Genomic DNA, 19320 nt, shown 5'->3' with positions numbered 1-19320 from the left:
GCCTTGGGGCAAGCATACCTCCAGGCCGAAATAAAATCCTCTTCAGAGCTATAATCACTGGCACCTCTCTGAACCCTTGGGGAGTTTTGCCTTTCTTTTTGAAGGGGAGGAGCGGGTATGAGGCCCTTTGTGGAGCCTGGCAGAAAATTTTGTACATCTGATCCTTGGAGTGACCCCCAGTGTCTAAAATCCAATTGAAAACATTGCTGCATTAGCTACCAACTTGTTTGAAAAACATAAAAAGGATTTAATGTAAACAGTATCTCCAGGTAACCAAGCCGCCACAACCCACCCTTTGTTTTTGTCTCCAGCCATCACCAACGCAATAACATTTAACTTTGGCTATTATAAAGGAAAATGTAGTACTTGATATTTTTCTTAATATAAGTACATTTAAATAATTAAAAAAGTATCAACACATATGCAAATGTTCAAACATCGAGATACATAAATATCTAGGGATTTCTTTGTGGAAATACAGTAGTTAAAAATGACCCAAAGTTGTAGCTGTATCTTTAAAAAAAAAAAGACAAAACAAACAAAAAAACAAAAAGAAAAACAAAAAAACCCCAAAATCCCAGCTACAAGAAAGTCCAAAAGTTAAATAAAACGTAGAGAAGGCAACCGTATTTCTTTCAGTTGGTCAAAGAAAGAAAGTAGCAAGCTCAGATCTATACATGTTTAAAAGTAACGACCACCAGATGCAAACACAGATTTTTTTGCAATTGATAAGGTGCGGAAAAGTAACTCCGAAATAAGAAATAAATGCCAAACTGGATGAGCTATGTCTTCCCCGCCCGAACCAAAAAATTCCACACTCTTTGGAATAAACAACGTGGTTAAAAAGTGAAGTCAAGGGTATAAAATCTTTCTTTTTATTCACAGCATTGCTAAATCAGAAGCATTCACAGTTTCCCTCCGGGAATCTTCCTGTTGGCCTTCAAGGGCCCTCCTGGCGGGGGTCTGTGCGTGGACGGCAGGTGCAGCCGGGCTCAGTCCCTCGAAGGCGCTCAGTAGGGCCGCCACACCGCCTCCTCCAGGCGCGCGGGTGGCATGTTGGTGGGCGAGTTGCTGTGGCTGCCCTCGGTCTCCACTACGTCGCTCTGGCTGGGGAGGCTGGGGTTGAGCAGCGCGGCGCCCGTGGACGCGTTGGTGCAGGGCGGCAGGATGCGCGGGGGCGAGCGCTCGCCGCCCACCATGGAGAACTGGTAGGAGCCGGCAGAGGTGCCGTAGTACAGGTGGTAGGAGGGCGAGCTGGTCTGGAAGGGCCCGGCCTGGGCCTGCGACGAGCCTGGGTAGGGCGGCGGCAGGTAGGTGTGGTAGCGAGAGGCAGAGCTCATGGCTGACATGCCGATGCCGATGCCCGACGTTACGGGCGGCGAGTAGGTGAAGGCGCCAGGGTAGTGCATGCGCGGGTCGGAGATGGACGGCAGCGTGGGGAACTGGCGCGGGTCGCCGAAGGCTGTCAGGTCCGGGGCTGCTATGGGTGGGTGGAAGAGATGGCGTGAGTCTGTGGTCTGAGAGGCAAAGGCGTCCCTCTCTGCTGGAGTGCCGCCGCCCAGGGAACGCAGGATTGCCAAGAGTGCCCCTGCCCACGAAGGGGGACCACTGAGTGCTCTGCCCAGGACACGCAGGACTGCCCAGAGTGTCCCGGCCCATGGAGGGGGGTCGACGACACTGAGATGGATATTTACCCAGAGGGCTGTTGCTTCCTAAGAAATGGGGCTACCTGGTAAGAAGTGGATTTGGCCCAGCATGCTGTCATAAATAGTGTGGGAACACAGAGTGACGGCAGGCGTTTTGTAGGCAGCCATGCGTCGTGACATGGCGTAGCATATGCATTTCATAAGTACCCAAATGCCACACACCTGGCAGTGTAATGTAACTGTGCACACATGTTAGACTCCCAGGTTGGCAAACTGTAGCCCATCAGTCAAAACTGACTGGAGGGAGCTTTGTGTGTCCTAGGAATTAAACATGGGTTTTACTTTTTCGAATGGTTGTAAAACTGTTAAACACACACACACTTCTTTTTTGCTTTTTGAGACACAGCCTCAGCCTGTAGCACAGGGTGGCCCTGTGAATCTGTTCGTGGTGCCAAGTATCTCCCACTGCCCTTAGGTGACCACGACAACGGAGTTCTCAAAGCTTGCCCATTTCTCTCTGGCCCTTGGCTGAAAAAACAAGCCTATCTTCTATTTATATTAAAATATTAATATTGATTAATATATTGGTAATATAATCAGTACATTGGCATAATGACATTATTATAGCAATATATAATGAGATAACATTACGGTAATTGAGGTAACGGATGCATGTTTATGCTACTAATAGAATATAAATAAATATAACAGCGGTATTCTGTCGTTATACACAGTGTTCAGGCTGGATAATAGAAAGCTGCCATTTTTGTAGGCTCTGACCCCTTGGAAGTTGGCTAACTTCCTCTTATTTGACTTAATGCATGCGGTGGTGATGGTGGAAATGTTGGTGATTGGCAAGTCACTTGTCTCCACGTCTAGCTTCTGACTGGTTCCACATCTGTGTACAATGCACACACGATTTCATGTCTTTATCTAAGACTTTGCTTCACCGTTTTCTTTTTGATTATACTTATGCGTGTCTGGGCATGTGCACGTGTGAATGTAGTGTCCACAGAAGCTGGAAGAGGGTGCCAAGTCCTGGGGAGCTGACGTTACCCATGGTTGTGAGCCACCCTGCCTGGGAGCTGGGAATCAAACTCAGGTCCTCCGAAAGAGCAGAGTGTGCTCTTACCCACCCAGCCATCTCTCCAGCTGCAGCTTCGCTAGGTAGTTTGTCTGTTTCACACAAAAGGGGAGAACTTGTACCAGCCTTTTGTGCACGCTGAGATCTTGTCAGAAATGACAAACCTTCCGTACAAGATTCATTTTGTGGGGAATGAATCTACACCTCTACAGACTGCCACTGGCTGTCCTCCTGTGGTGGTTTGCAGAGTCCCTCTATACTTTGCATGCTGCCTTTGGGGCACACCAGGGGGTGTGCGGGCCAGCATGGCTTCCCTTGCAGATCAGTTTACATAAGTGGCGCTGCTGGCATTTTTGCCCATATCATTCCTAGTGGGTGCTCGGCTTCTGATTTATTCCTTATGAGTTGTTTGGCAGCATCTAGGTCCTTTACCCACTGGATGCCAGTGGTATCTTCCACCGTGACATCCAAAAATATCTCCAGACATTGTGAATAAACTGGGAATGGGTGTAGGGGTGCACATTGCCCCCCCCCCCGCTAAGAGCCCCCGCTGTGAATAAGAGGGTGTTGTGGGTAGCTTGTGTCCCTTGAAAGGAGAGTTCTCATACCTGACCCTCCGGAAGACCAACAAAACAGCAGAAGCAAGAACTAAACACCCAAAATGTTAACTTCTCAAATGAACTTACAGAATAACTTTAAGCTCATGTGGTCTGGGCCCTTTTGAGCTGAGTCTGCTAGGGAGAAACTTGAGGGGAGCTAGAGAGCTTCCTCTGAAGGGAAAGTCTCTGAAAGGATTAATCCGTTTGTGGAAGACGCTGGCTGTGATCAACTTCCTTCTATTCCAAGCCTATTATTCCAGCGTGAGAGCTGCCGTTCTTGTTTCTCCCCCTCCCTCTCTCTCAATAATCTTTATTGCTCTAACACAGTTTTACAAAAGGAACTCTTGTGTACATTTGGGGTGAATGTGAGGGAAATAGACTCCTCATCAGAGAGGTAATTAGAGTTTATGGAAACAGCCAGAGTCTGCAGCAAATCCCGCTACTAATGAGGAAACCAGGAGTCTGATTTTCAAACAAACACTCCTGTTAATGTTTTCAGAGCGAGTCAGACATGTGGGCAGGGAAAAGGCTGTAAGCTGACAGTGGTTCTGGTGCTGCCCTGGCTCGGCTGGCTGCCCTTTAGTGTCTTCTACAGCCAGGCCACACCTCAGTCCACAGGGCTCATCCCTGCCCCCTCGCTGCGGCCATGTGGGAGCAGGCTCTCTGTCACTTGTTTTGCTTACACAGAGAGCCGTGACATGTTTGAGAGTTAACAGGAAGTTTCCCTCCATATTTTCCTCCAGTTAGATTTATACAGCCTAGGGAGAAGCCGAGGCCGGAGGGAGGGCGTTAGACAAACACAATCAATTTGTTGTTATCCTGATGCAATACTCTGGACACAAACAAATGACTCTGCCCATTATCCCTCTTGCTTCATTTGCCCTGAGACAAAAAGGTGAATCCACTGGAAAAAATGAATGAAAGGTCACCCCATTTCATAGCCAGGCCTGAACATGCTCCGCCGGTCCGTTCCAGTTACCACAGGGCACTGTGGGGATGGTACCAAGTTACTGGAATCCTGCGTGAGCCTGTGGTTCGTCATGGGCCCAGCACAGAGGTGGTGTTACCGCCTCAGCTGCTGGGGGCAGAGTCGCTGAAGATCTGAGATTACTGGTGCTATCTTTCTACACGAGGTCAAGTTCTACCCCCCACCCCTGTCCTCCCTGCATCCCTCCCTCCCTGTCTCATTTTTCAGTTTGTAATCATTGGAGGAAAAAAAAAAACTTAGGCCCTCTAGATATGCTCAGATTCAAATGCTTGTTTTCATTTACAAATGTTATTTTCAGTTATGTAATGGGTGTATGTTGGGTGTGTGTGTGTGTGTGTGTGTGTGTACATGCTGGAATTATGGGTGGCTGTGAGCCAGCTCATGTGGGGCCCGGGAACTGAACTCAGGTCTCCTGGAAGAGAAGCAGAGGCTCTTAACCACCAAGCCAGCTCTCCAGCTCTCCTCGTTCTCAATTTCCGATCTGGTTTGTGCCCTGTTCTTACAAACCAGCAGTCACAGAATCTGCCCACCATCACACTATGGCTCTTCTATCCTTTTGGCTGGCCTCCCCCACTTGAGGAGCTAAGGTGACGACGGTGCTCCCTCCCCAGGAGGAAGGTCTGAGGATTAGAAGGTTCAGGTGTTTTCACTGGAAGGGAAAGTTTTCACGGGATGGTGCTAACTATCTGCCATGGCGGAGCTAGTCTGGGCTCTCCAGCCCGACACCGACAAAGCCGCCCACTCCAGGCCCCTCCCACTGCCCCCAAAGGATTAAACAACCTGAGCAGATAATGGCTGCCTTAAAAGGATCTTCTGCATGACTCAGATTAATGCTGTCTGTCGCCCAGGTTGGCAGCTAAACATTAATTAACAAAAAGAAAAGGGGGAGAAAAAGAAAAGAAAAAGAAGAAGAAGAAAGGTAAACCTTCACGTGACAGCTCCTTCCAGACAAGGTGTGCAGTCTGTCTGCAAGGGACAGGGACAGACAGTGTACAGGAGAGGGAGGCCGGGTGGGGCTGAGAGTAGCTGAAGCCCACAGAGGGGTCAAGTTCGCTGAGCTGTGGGCCTGGAGCTTCCCCTCATGGGTCCCAGCCTTCTCCTGCCCCAGGTTTACCATGACACTTTCTAAGCCTGCAAGGCCTGCGCTCAGGGCTTCATGTCCAGAGGGAGCTTTGCCAAGCTGACGCTCACTCTCCCGCGCGGCGCCTGTTCCCTGCCACTCATGAGAGCTTGTTTGTCATTCTCTGGTCTTCCCTACGGGGCAGCAGAGGGCACTTTTGGGTCCTGAAATGGCTTTTCTCTCTCTCACATTCCCGTGCCATAAGCGCCCTTCTTTCTAGCTTGTGTTGTTGAAGTCTGTATCCTTAGGAACATGGTTGTGATGTGGTCCTGTCACTCATTTTAGCCGATGGTGGTGCTGGCTGATAGACTGCCCAGGTTATAGTGAATGACCCCACACCCATGTGTATCCGGGCAGTGCCACCTGGACTTGATCAATAAAAAACAAGTTAAAAATGTTTAAAAGACATGAAGTTTTGAGGGAGATGCTGTGGGGGAGCCAAGGGGAGGCATGGGCAAGCTGGCATGATCATATATGTCCCATACATGTCTGCAGTTCTCCAAGAGTAAATAAAAAGAGCCAGTCTGGCATGTGATCATGTGATCGCTGGTCAGCTGGTGGGGCTGCTCCTAGGTGCACTCTTGGGGAGGTGACCAAGCTGAAAGACTTATGCAATACGTTTCAAGGAACAGACCTACACCGGGGACATTTCCAAGGAAAACACTAAGTGTTTTAGACGCAGGCTGTGGCCAGCGAACAGAGCAGCGTCACTGACAGGAATCTGGGAGAGCCGACAGATGCTCCTGGAATCCAAGTGTCCCTGAGGGGACAGGCTTTTAGACACAGCCAGCTGAACAAATGCCATCATTCCTATGTTACCCCTCTTAATTCCTTAGACCATCAGCACCCATGGACGTGTTGGCATGGAGATCCGAAGTCAGGTGAAAGGAAGCTGGCTTTCGTAGCTCAATCCAGCGCCAGGGGCGGGTGAAGTTCAAGGTGCTCACTGCCCCCAGTTGGCACAAGTGGTGACATTTTGTGCATGTGTGTGTGTGTGTTTATTTATGGATACCCCTGTGTACAGGCACTTGTGCATGTGTGTGTACATGTGTGTAGAGAGACCAGAGGCGGCCTTGGGTTTTGTTCTTCAGCAGCGGTCCAATTCGTCTTTTGAAGCAGGACCTCTCCTTGGCCTGGACCTCTATGGTTAAGCTGTTCTGGATGCTTCCTTGCCTCCATGTCCCTAGTGCGGGGATTAGAAGCCTGTGACACCACACTTTGCTTTTATACCTGTGTTCTGGGGAATCATACTTGGTCCCATGTTTGCAACCCAGAGAGTCCTGGAGACTTCATTCTGATGGACATGCTGGGACATTTGCTACTGGCATCTAGAGGTCAAGGGCACGTCTGACTAATGTCTGGTGCATAGGACAGTTCCGCCCCCAATAAAACATGATGCACCCCAAACGCCAGTACCATTGCTGGAAGGGGGGGGGTGGGAAGACAGGCTACAGTAGCCGGGTGAGTTGGGGGTGATTTGTGATGGAGACTCTGACCCTCTGGTGGAAACTTAAGCAACTGGGGTGGTTGTCTGCAGCCTTTCACAACATTGACAGCGCCTGTCCTGACTCCACTGCTTTCCTGCCTGCCCCCTCATCTGTTCTAATCTTCCTTCCAGGGCCCCAAAGCAAAACCTGCCCCTCCCCCACCACACATACAAGTGCATTGCAGGCCTCTTAAGGGTGAAGGGCTCTCAAGTATTTCACAGTTTGGTTCGGCTCCAATTTCAAAGCCCCGAACAGTAAGTTTCTTCTTTAGCCTTCAACAAAGGAGTTTTTTCCTGTAACTCTGATTTCCCTGCCCAGGAGCAAGGGTGAGTGCCAAGCCCCAAGGGCTCATAGGTTAAATGACTAATATTTAATGAGCTCGTATTAACAACAATTATGCTAACCATGACACCTGAGCTCTCCACCTTGTTCCTAACCCTCAGTCTGAACAGCCCTTAGCTGGGAATGTTTATTTTGGGGCATATTTGTTCCCTGTTCCGATATGTACCATTGTGCTGTTCGCAGGAACCTGTGACAGTTCACCACGGCTGGGGAGAGCAGCCATGGGCTAGAATTCAGCTGGGAGGTGGATTCTTTTGCCAAAGATACACAATCCTTAGGCCACTGTGCCTTTCCAGAATAGTAGCCCTCGGCCACCACCCTTCCCTAGCAGACATGAGCAAACCCTAAATACCGAAGAGATGAGCGGAGACACTTCTGTCTCCTCATCTGCTGCCTCTTCTCATGTCAAGAACAGTCAGTGCTCGTCATGGCAACCGTGCAGACGCGGGTGACTTTGTCTTTGAACCCTGTTCTGCTCTTGTATCCAGCCCACTCAGTCCCTTTGTCTCCTATGCTCTTCCGAACCTTCCCCTCCAGCCCCATTGCAGATACATTCTCAAGCGGCTTACTTGAAAGTCGACTGGAGAGTTCCGCAGAGAGGCTTGTCATGCCGCTGGCACGGCCAGGTGAGATGGGCGTTGCAGGGTGCACGGAAGAGGAGGTGATGGATCCCAGGTACTGGTAAGACTGGTCGTAGGACCACGGTGGGGATGGCTGGATCTGCCTCGCATCTGCAGAGAGACAGCAGCGTTGGTGGCAGACGGAGCGGGGTGGCGTTTTAAAATGAAGAGGTCTTATAATGATAACTAGTCAACATTATTTAAACGATTATACATGTATGCACATAGCTTGTTTATAGAATCCAAGTATTTGATGCCCCTGTGATGTGGTGGCTCCCCTTAAAGAGGAGCAGTTCATGTGGGATTTTAGATTTTTATTTCATAGTGCTTCCTTCTAGACGTGTAACATTGCAGGTTATACTGGACTCTAGTAGTACTCAATGACTTTAGGGTCCAAACATGACCTAACAGCGCAGCAGGGCCGGAGGGGAGCAGAACCGACAGGCTGTCCTGCAACTCATGTTACCCCAAGTGTCTTGCTCCACGTGTGTGTGTGTGGGGGGGGGACACCCAAAGTCCATACACTTAAATATTTTCTGCAAGACATGCTTACATTCTCACTACACACCCTTACCAAATAAGCACATACTATTCAGATGTTTTAAATACTTAAAAAGCAAACAAAAGAGGTTCTAGAACCATCACAAAGGCCTCCGGGGTGCGAGCTGTGGTGTAGTAATCCGCTGTGCAGACAGCCTAGCACCCCCTAGCCCCACGTCTGAAGCGACACTAAGCATAAAGTGTTATGCTGTGATTCATGCTCTGCCATGCTTTACTGCAGTGGGAAGAGTCAGGCTAGGCCTTTCTAAACTCGTAATTAAGCTGTATAAATGTTGCGTAATATTTCATAGCCTTTTAAAAATATGCTTTGGTAAAAATGACCTGTACGATTCGAGCCTAGGTTCTCTGTTTTCTTTGCTGCTGTTATTGTTATTGTTGTTGTTGTTTTAAACACAGGCTGTAGATTCAGCATCATCTTACTTCCCACTGCGGTTCAGTGGGGATGGCACCACATTACACACCAAAGCCATCAGCCCATCAGCCCTCATTTCTTCCACCACAAGGAACCTCCGTGGGTCCTTTGCCAGTGGTGGGCCAGCAGGTGGTGAGCCTCTCCGAGACAGTTTTGGGTTGTTTTCAGTCTTTTGTTTGAGCCAACCCCCCCCCCAACAAAACAAAAGCAAACAACAACAAGAAGACGCGACAGTACAGTGCTCTTCTGTGTTAGTGTGAGAGGTCTCTTTCCTTCGCTCTGATGGGAGTGGGAGCGGGGCCACCATGAACACAGGAAAGCCCTAGGCTCATCTGTCGGATCAAACCTTCATACTCCACTCTGGAGTGAGATGATCTCTAAAAACCATCTGGTGGCGACAGGTCAGGGTCCTGGCTCAAATAAGTCTGGCTCAGAATTTCTCTCTTTAACTTATGTGTTGTGAGAGTCAGGGAGGAATCAGGTGGGGGCATGTGAGTTGTGGCGTGGTACTTATGATCCTAACGGGGTGGATTCTGGGAAGTGCTAGCAGGGATTCAGTGGGAGTTATCCAGAAAAGACCTCAGCCTGAGAGAGAGTCACTGTCAGGCATTCCACAAAGCCCAGGTGAGATGCTCGTTCTTGAAGGAGCTGCTTCGGGTAAGTCCATCCATCAAAGCAAACACAAGCTGACTCAGCATGAGTTGTGTGCCAGACATGTGATAATGTGGCCAGTCATGGTGGTGAAGAGGCACAATGCGGCCCCTGCCACATTGGGACTTTCAGGGCAAAGCTTCTAAGTGCAATGCTTGGAAGTCTCCTTTCTCATGTGCCTGTCACCACACTGAGAATTCCTTCCTTCATCCATCCATCCATCCATCCATCCATCCATCCATCCATCCATCCATCCACCCACCCACCCACCCATCCATCCATCCACCCACCCACCCACCCATCCATCCACCCACCCATCCATCCATCCATCCATCCATCCACCCACCCACCCACCCATCCATCCATCCATCCATCCATCCACCTATTCAACATTTGCATATTCATCAGCTGGTAGAATTATTCACTGGTTCTGTCATTTATGTCTCCACACACAGTTTTGTCACTGGGGCCCCTTGGGTAGGGCCTCACTAGTAAATGGTTTTACGGTCTCTGCCTTCTAAGAGTTCCAGCCACTGGAAGATCGAGAGACCGTAGAGACTGACTGCTAATTTACGTGCCTAATTTGGACTTGCAAATGGCTGCTTCCAAGGCAGAGGGAGAATGGCAGTGGTGTTTGCACCCTGGTTACATTCTGCTCTGGAGAGGAGCAGAATGGGAAGATACTGGGCATGCGTCGAACAGATTTGGGCTTGAATTCTGCCTTTACTGGAAACTAGCTTCAGCAGATCTCATCTTCTCCTGTCTGTCAAGGGTAGAATCAAGGAAGAGCCAAGCTACCGGAAAGGAGACATGTCACAGTGTGTGACCATTGTAAATGCTCAGTCAGCCTGATTGACTTCCATGATTGTATTGCTAAAGGAAATGTGGTCCCGAGGTATAGCTGATGCTTGGTGGGAAAGGCAACACCCACTTGCACTGGGGTGGGGCCCAGGCAATACTGCTTTGCTTGGGGTTGAGCATCTTGAGAGGAGCTAGGCTCTGGTGAGTGAGTAAGGAAGCTAGAATTCTGTGATACAGAGAATGCAGGAATTCAGTATTTCAATCAATTCATGCTTCTGTTTTTAAAAGTTCCCAATCAGAAAATTTAAACTTGGACCTTCTATATGTTGGTAGTTTCTGTATGCTCATGATTTCGGTGAGATTACATGACCAAGGCCATTACAAATATGGATAAGAGGGGCTCCCTCTCTCATCCCTGAGCCTTACCTCTTTCCATCTGAAATGGAGGTGAAAGACAAGGGAGTAGTAGGGAGACAGAGTAAAGGAGCATGGCGTATTTCACTCAGGAAAAGAACGTTTTCAAGGCCACAACATCAGAATGTCTTCAGCGTCTATCATGACCTATGAAATAATTCATGTCAGGGTGGCCGCTTTCTCCCACTTTCAGCAGCAAAGTGTAAAGAGCTCAAGAGTTACCATTCTCGTCCTTAGAACAAGGAAAATGGTGAACAGAAAAATCCCTGACCTTTCTGGATCTCCCAGGGAATTCTGGCAGTAAAGCAGGCCTCCACCCCAAAGTCTTGGGAGGAAGCGAGCATAAAAGACCACACCAAGGAGACAGAAGCCTATGGGAGTGCGGTGTGGGGACATCACAATGGTGAAAGCTGAGCAGAGATTGATAGGAGAATACAAGTCTGGAGAGCCACAGTGCTGCCCAGAAGGGATGTGCTGTGGTCCAGGGACTCCACTGGGTTCTCATAGAATCGATCTCACTGTAGACTATTGATGGAAGGGCTGTAGGGAGTAGAATAGGAGAGAGAGTTCACGGGAAGCTGAAGACCACAAGGACCCGAGAGGGGCAGGACTCCTATAGTTACACTAATTCACCCTAAACCAACCCCTGCCTGGATGAGAACAGAAAACTCACACCAGAGGTCTGGCTGTGTCAGTTCGTGTAAGGGATACACCGTGCTCAACTCTGAACGCATTACAAGATAGGGAAGAAACGTATGGCCCAGAAAGACAAAGCGAGCTTTGAAAAACTCAGATGGGACACAAATTTTAGAATTACCAGAGAGGAAATTTAAAATGGAAATTGTAAGAAAGTCTCAAGAGAAACTCTGGAAATGAAAAAGAGAAACAGGAAATGTCTTTTATGAGGTTATTAGTAGGCAAGCCATGGCCAAGGGAAGCCAGTGAACTTGAAAATGTGTCAATACCAACTTGTCAAACTAAAAGGTAAAGAGAAAGAGAGAGAGAAAGCACCAGAAAAGCTGTGGGACTGTCTCAAAAGCTATAACCCATGTGCAATTGGAATACTAGAGAAAAGTTCATAGGCGAGGACACTTTGAGATACGGACGACTGACACCATGCTGGGGACCTCTAGCAGCAGAAACCCCAGCTGAAGGAAAAGCTCTTTAAGGTAGCTAGACGGAAAGAGCACCATCTTTATAGAGAGAAAGCGGGATGGAAATTAGGCCAGCATTCCTTTCATTGATCATGTATACCCAAAGGGAGAAAAGTGAAATCAAATGTGAGAGATAAAATTCACCAAACTAGAGTTTTATACCCAGCGAAACTACTCTTCAGATGTGAAGGAAAAATCAATACATCATCTGATGAAATTGAGATCGACAGACATGTTCAAAAGGCCACAGACAAAATGAAAATGGTGCAGACCAGAGGTTAGACCTACAGAGCAAAGGAGATCTGCGAAGACACACTTCAAATGAAATAAAGACGTATTTCTTTATTTTTAATGGATCTGAGAGGTAACTGTCAAAGGTGACAATAACCACAATGCATTGGACAGTTACAGTGTGGAGATCCAGGAAATGAATGGCAGTAATGACAGATAGGAAAGAAGTGACATGTAGGGTCAGAGAGGTGACATTTGCTGCCAAGCCCAGCAACTTGAGCTTGATCCTCAAGGTCCACATGGTGGAAGGAAAGAACCACTAGTTCATTCATGCAAGTTGTCCTCTGAGCTCCGTACATATACTATAGCATGTATGCTCATGCACGCACGCGTGTACACCCACACACATACACACATGTACACATGCATGCACACACACATCCTACAAGTTGTCCTATGAGCTCCATACATACACTATAGCATGTACACACAACATACACACACACACACACACCTTACGAGTTGTCCTCTGACCTCTGTACATACACTATAGCATGTACACACATGCATGCATGCACACACACACACACAGATGAGAGAGAGAGTTGGTGAGCAAGAGAGAGACTAAATATATAAATAAATAAATGTAAATTTTGTGAAAAGTAGTAACATATAACAAGTATCAAATAACATTATTTGATTGTGGACTAGAACAATCACTAAAGCAAATTTTTAAAGATTCCATTGATTGACTGATTGACTGATTGGCTTTACGTGTATGGGTGTTTAGTTTCATGCATATCTGTGTTCCTCGTACATGCAGTGCCTAAGGAGGCTAGAGGAGGGTGTCAGATTCCCCTGGGACTGGAGTTAACAGACAGTCATTGGCCACTAGTAGGTGCTAGGAATCAAACCGGGGTCCACTGGAAGGGCAGCCAGTGCTTTCAGTCTCTGACCCATCTCTCGAGCCCCCCCCTAAAGGAATTTTTTAAAAGTATACTTGATATGTGAATAGATGAGCTACAGTGGAATCATAAAATGTTCAGTCACGGCGAGAGGAGACATAAAAGCAGGGGGCGGGGCAAAGAACCACGTGCAGCAGGCATACATGTGAAACTACGGCAGATAATAATCCAGCTCTATCTATAAACAGTTGAGATGTGTGAATTGTCTGCATCCACCGCAGAAGCTGCCGGAGCAAGCTACAATAAACTTAACTACCTGACGCATACAAATGGCTCATTTAAATACAGACTCAGGCCGGGTGAAAGGGGTGGAGAGAAATTATGCTAACATCAATTCAAAGAGTGCCCGACTGGCTGTATTAGTTTTATACAAAGCTAATTGAAGATGGAGATTTTCAAGGATAAGAGATGAGTTACATGATGATAATATGGCCAACTAATAGTACGTACTCCTTAACAGGTTCCCGTGAACACAGTGACAAGTCCTCAGGCAAAAACTAATTGAAATGCAAGGAAAAGCAGACAAATGCATCATTCTGGCTGGAGATCTCAGCATCCCTCCTCTATACCGACACACCATGCAAACAGAAGTATGAACTCCGCCGACCTGGACAGTATCAACTTGACCTAACTAACATCTGTAGGCTAATCTTCGGAAGCCCACACAGTGCACTCCCCGAGACAGACTACATTGGGGGTCATAAAATTCTGCTTGATCTTAAGGGCATAATCATACAAAATGTTATCTTGGGCCACAAGGACTTAGACTAAAATCAAACGACCCCTTCTCTGCAAACAAAACACAAAAACCAGTAACAGAAAGATTATTAGGAAAATAATCAGAAATTGCTGATTATCTGTAAATACCATAGGGACCAAATAAAAGATCTCAAAAATATTTATAATACTCATCTTTTAATGAAAATGAAAGCAAGCAACATTCAAGCGACAGAGTGGGAGCAGCATTGCAGGAGAAATGTCTAGTGCAGGAGACATTTGAAAGGAAAGGCCCAGAATCGATAACGAAAGCTTATGAACTGAGAAGGGGAAGGATGCACTCCGTACCCACGGCAAAGAGAAGTGAACACGCTCTAAAGCAGAGGCCATCGACACTGACTACAGACAGCTAGAAGGAACACGCCTGCTTTGAAACTCCAAAGCTCATCAGTTCATCCTCGCGCCCTCTCTGGGACATCCAGCCTTATTCAGATGAACCTTTGGTGGTGGCCCTAGCACCTGACCTCATAGCCTGGGTTTCCGGGGGCACTTAGAGGAACTGGGGTGGCTTCTAGACACCTGGGTCAGGTTGGCAGGGCTCCATGTCTCCGGTGTAGCCAGAACCCCTTTCCTTGATCATTTGGGGGTGTCTCTACAGCAACAAACCTCCTGTTCACCTTTGATCCGTTAAACACAAACAGCAGGCCATCCACCGGAGGCCTGTCTGCTTTGTAAAGAGCAAAAACTGCTCTGTGAACATCTAAACCCAAGGGGCTTGTTCCGGACTTTTCCTTAGAGGAGGTCCCTGCTCTGTGCAGAAAGGCAGTGGGTCCTTTGTAGGGTGCCCTCCCAGGGTGCCTCGGTCACGGGTAGCTGGTGTAATGCCCCCTTGGATGCCTCCGAGCACACAACAGGATGTGAGTCAGGACTCAGATGTGAGTCAGTTTCCAGGGTGATGTGTCAGGGCGAGCCCCAGGGGAGGTGTTCATTTTTCATCTTCTCCTCTGGGACCCTTGTGAAGAAAGAAAGGTCCAGGCTACCTTGTGTATGGAAGAGGTGGTGCCCCCAGATGCTTGGACAACTGCCCCCTCTCACCCCGAATTGTGCAATGTCAGCTTTTATAGCCCTGATGTTGGGCAGGTGACTCCCTCGGAAAGCCTGTTTCCCCGAAGTGTCTAGTGTTTTTGAGAAGCAGTGCTTCTGGCTTCTGTGGTGGACACTAAATCCACAACAGCACCCGATGTCAGTCGGGGAGCAGAGCACCTCCCCACCCCCCAGGTAGCTAGCATTGGATTAGCATAACCTCAGCATTATCAGTGGAACCCCGTGATAACATGAGTCAGTTCCCACCAGCCCTGGATTCTGGAAGAAAGGAGCGGGGTTGTGAAAGAGCCCTGGGATTTGCCAAGCATTTGTCTCCCACTGGCTGAGGACGCTTTGGTTAGTCATGAGCGGCTCAGCTGCTTTCGCTGTTCCGGCTTTGAAGGGAAGCATCCACAGAGCCAGGACAGAGACCTGCCTGGGGATGCTGTTCCAAAGGCCTTCAGGGGCTGGAGGCACCCATTCTCCCTGACATCCGTCCTCCCCGGAGGTGACAGGCTGCTTGGGAAAGGGAAGAGTTGTGTGTGTGGCTCCATCCCCACCACTCCTGCTTCCAGTCCAGAATTCCTCACTCCTCACTCAGCCCTCCCCTCCCCGGAGGTTTTGTGACTTTGTGGTCAGGATGCTATGAATCTGAAATGCTACTCCTAACCCTGGTGGCTCACCCCAGAGTCCTTTTCCTCTCAAACCTCTGTTTCCTCATCTTTTAAACTGGGGGGCCGGGGGGGGGGGGTAACTAGACTCACCTGCCTCACAGGTGTGAGCGTTAATTAATGTTTGTGGTACAGCTTTGAGATCCGCAGATGAAAGGCGCTCTATAAACGCAAAGTGCTATTCCTCATTAGGGCTGCCAGACAGTTCCCAGGGGAAATAGTTCAGCCCTCACCACGAGGCCGCTCCCCGCAGCCAGATCAGTCTGAGACACGTCTGGAAAGGGCTCTGTATTTAGGCAGAGTCCTCCCTGTGCAAGGGTTCAGGGATAAGTCACCAGCTCCTAGAAAAGGCGGGGCTTTCATAGCATGTCTCATCTCTTTTGGCACCGTCTCTCCACTGTGGACAGAGAGGCCTTTCGTGTCCAGATGGCAGAGGGACTGTGGTTCTGAGGGCACCGAAGGCCCCCGTCGGGTTTCTGTTGTACCCTTTCCTGCAGATAACTTACTTCAGTGAATGCTGTTGAAGAAGCGCCCCCCCCCCATAAATGCCTCCTCTGTACGGACTGTCTGTACCCTCACTGTCTACACCTCTGACCTCTTCCGTTTCCTAGGCCTAGAGGAGCCTATAGTCAGGCTGGATAAAGTCCCTCGTGTACCAGTCCTTCTATGGGCTCCCTGGCGAACTCTCCTTTCTTCCTTCCTCCTCCAATGCAGTCTGGAAAAGCTGAGGCAAAGACATCTTTCAGCACTCCGGCCCCCAAGGGTCCTTCTCCAGTGTCTTAGTCCTCTTTACTCTTCCTCGAGTCCCGGGTGAGGGAGAACTTCTGTGTCAGGTCAGAAGTCCCTTGGCAGCTCGGCGCCCAGCCCTTGGTATGGAGGGAGAGGGCTCTCATGGGACACTGTAGGCCAGAGAACCTCGGACCTCCTGGGACTGCTCGCAAGGTAGAATGTTCTGGGGAGTGTCTACTGACAGTAGTGCACGCTGCAGATTTTACCCGCGTAGCTCGGATCAGATGCTAGAGGCTGCTTCGAGCTGGCTGTGGAAGGCTGCTTGTTCTGCTCCCTGCTGCTGGTGGGGCTCCAGGCCATCCCAGAGAAGTGTCCACTGCGTCTTCTACTGAAAACTAGATGCGGTAGGAGCTGTCCCTTGCCGAGGTCACTTTAAGTAACAGGACTGAGAGTTTATGGGGGTTCTTATAATGAATGCCTTAGGGCAGTGGCTCTCAGCCTTCGGGTCACAACCCCCACAGGGGTCATAACCCCCATGGTAGATATCCTGCATATCAGATATTTACATTATGATCTGTAACAGTAGCAAAATTACAGCTGTGAAGTAGCAATGAAATAGTTTATGGTTGGCGGAGGGGTCACCACAACACGGGGAACTGCATTAAAGGTCACAGCATTAGGAAGCTGCCTTTGGGTGACTGTAGACACCAGGAAACGAGAAGCCATTTTCTTGGGAACCTGCAGGGTGTAGATGATGGAGCCACTGCCCCGCATGTTGTCATTACAGGATAATTTGGGGCTCCAGGGCTTAGCCGAGAGTAAAGCCTGGCCCACTGCAGACTCTGTCATGCCATCTGGCAGCCTCGTTTCCTCTGGGGATGATCCCTGTTCCCTGTACGGCCCCCAGAACTCTGTGCTGAGGGCTGTCACCGAGCCAACACTTGGGACCTCTGGTGAGAGCCGAGGGACCCTCCGCCGCAGCAACCAGACCCTCCGTGTTCTCTCTGCGTGCGTTCTGAGCTGTAGCCTTGAGTTTTGTTCTAGTGTGGCAGTGTTGTCAAATGTTAGAATTGCTTGGGAATCGCTAAGGTAGCTTGAAGGCCAGGATTTAGGCTCGGTCATCCTGTGTCATCCTATGACCGGGGTCCTGATTCATTCTTATTGGGTCCTAAGTACAGATGACAGCTTTATATAGCAGAGTCTGAAATGAAATTTATATTCATGTGGCCAGAAGAGTCAAGACCACATCCTCTAGAATGCTCCCCAAAACAAACAGAAGGTACTCAACTGTGTCACAGTCTGTGCGGGCCCCACGCATCTCTAGGATTGGGGTACCTCACCTCTGTGCTGTCCCTTCCCCCAAACCAGCAGCCCTTAGACCACAAGAGAGCATGGGCATGACTTTCAGGTCTGAGCTATTGGGATGGAGACACTAATTGTCAGGTGTCTCACTGTGTTGAGGCACTGTGCTACTCCCTGAGGACGTTTCCCCCACCTGTGAGGAAGGTGATGGCATCAGCCTCCGAGGTTACTGGAAGGGTGAAATGGGACCCTGGCCTGATCACTGTCAATTCAGTAACTTGCACTGAGAGACAAGGTAACGGTGTCCAGAGTGAGAAGTGCTTGGCCGGTGCACAGTAGAGATCCCTCATCACACTGCCGGTGCTCCACATAGCAGCCGGCGGTCAGGCCCCATAGGGCTACTAGGAATGAGACTTGCCTCAGCCAGCCAGAGTTCCAGGGTGCAAACCGTGGTTTCCGCAATGATGCGTGTGTGGTTCCGGTGGCTTAGTGCCAGCGCCAAGACACGGTGCAAGCCCCTCCTCCCGCACCACCGTTCCACAAACACTCTGCACAGCCTGGCTCAGGGCAGGGTGGCACGGTCCCTGCCAGGACACAGGATCTGAAAGCTGAATAGCAAGTCAAAGATTCATTGTTCTTTGTCTTGAGAGGTGTGAGTCATGTCAAAGGGGTGTTCTTTCTTTAAGAGCCTTCCTTCCACACTCCCCACTCACAGAAGAACATTCCGACACAGGGAAATCGAGAATTCCCCCAAAGGTGAAGTGCCTAAGCCCCCTTTGATAAATGCTTACAAGAGAAATCCAGTCGGTATCTGCCCCCATGTTTTCTTCATGCTTAGTGTGTTGGGGCAGGGCCGTGGGGGGGGGGGTGCGGGAATTCAGGTCTGGTCTTACAAGACTGTTCTCTTCCTGCCTGAACCCTGGCCACTGTCAAATTTCCCTCACCTACATACCAGACCTGGGTTCTTAGAATCAATTTCTTGAAGTGGAGCCAGGAGACCAGAACTATGGAGAGCTATGCATTGTGGGTGGGTGGGGTGCTCCTCTCCCTCTCCCTCCCTCCCTCCCTCCCTCCCTCCCTCCCTCCCTCCCTCCCTCCCTCCCTCCCTCCCTCCCTCCCTCTCTCTCTTTCATCTTCTAGTCAGGCTATGCATGTGTCTCTCTCCCCCTGTGTTAGAGGGATCTTTAAAGTCCAGGGTCTGTCGGAAGGGAAAGATGAACCTTGCATGATTCCTGGCCATTCTCGTCTGGGTTGTTCCAATCCATCCATCCTTTTACGAGAACTGTCCTGTCTGTGCAGTGCAATGGACACTGAACGCTGCACTTCCATTTGGCCTTCCATGGCCTCTCCTCCCTGCTAGGTAATAATGGTCGATCTGAGAAGTATGTTTGCATCACATAAGGGAGGTCGTGTCCTCTGACTGGAGACACGTACCCCTCACACACCTTACCATCCAACCATCCCTCCTGCTGGTGGCCTCAAAGAGACGTGGGATGTGTGTCTGGGATCCCGGAGCTGACCTCCATTCCTGAACTACGATGACCCCATCCTGTGCACCCACCAACTCCATCCCGTCTTCCACAGACATGTCTTTGGAAGGAGCGGTGCTTATCACATATCATAAACACAAGGCTGCTCCTCCACAGCCAGTGAATGTTCTCAGAAACCTCTCTGTGCCTCAGAGACTGCTAAATTACTCAGATACTCACCATCAAGAACAGGGTTGGGGCAAGGAGGCTGAGG

At 49.4% G+C, this 19320-nt stretch overlaps 1 protein-coding gene across 2 annotated transcripts in view; it reads right to left on the bottom strand.

The window, feature by feature from the left end:
- Positions 1 to 223: 223 nt before the first annotated feature.
- Runx1 (RUNX family transcription factor 1) overlaps positions 224 to 19320 on the bottom strand; it is an 88118-nt gene continuing 69021 nt past the window's right edge. For both annotated transcript variants that reach the window (XM_038345490.1, XM_038345491.1), the window contains 2 exons: positions 7836 to 7997; positions 224 to 1480 (listed from right to left, as the gene is read on the bottom strand). In XM_038345490.1, the coding sequence (XP_038201418.1) occupies positions 1011 to 1480; positions 7836 to 7997 (632 nt within the window). In that variant the 3' untranslated portion in view covers positions 224 to 1010. The remainder of the gene's footprint in view (positions 1481 to 7835; positions 7998 to 19320) is intronic.

The sequence above is a fragment of the Arvicola amphibius genome, chromosome 10, assembly GCF_903992535.2.
Source record: "Arvicola amphibius chromosome 10, mArvAmp1.2, whole genome shotgun sequence".
NCBI classification, from domain to species: Eukaryota; Metazoa; Chordata; class Mammalia; order Rodentia; family Cricetidae; genus Arvicola; species Arvicola amphibius.
This window is presented reverse-complemented; position numbering and strand designations above follow the sequence as displayed.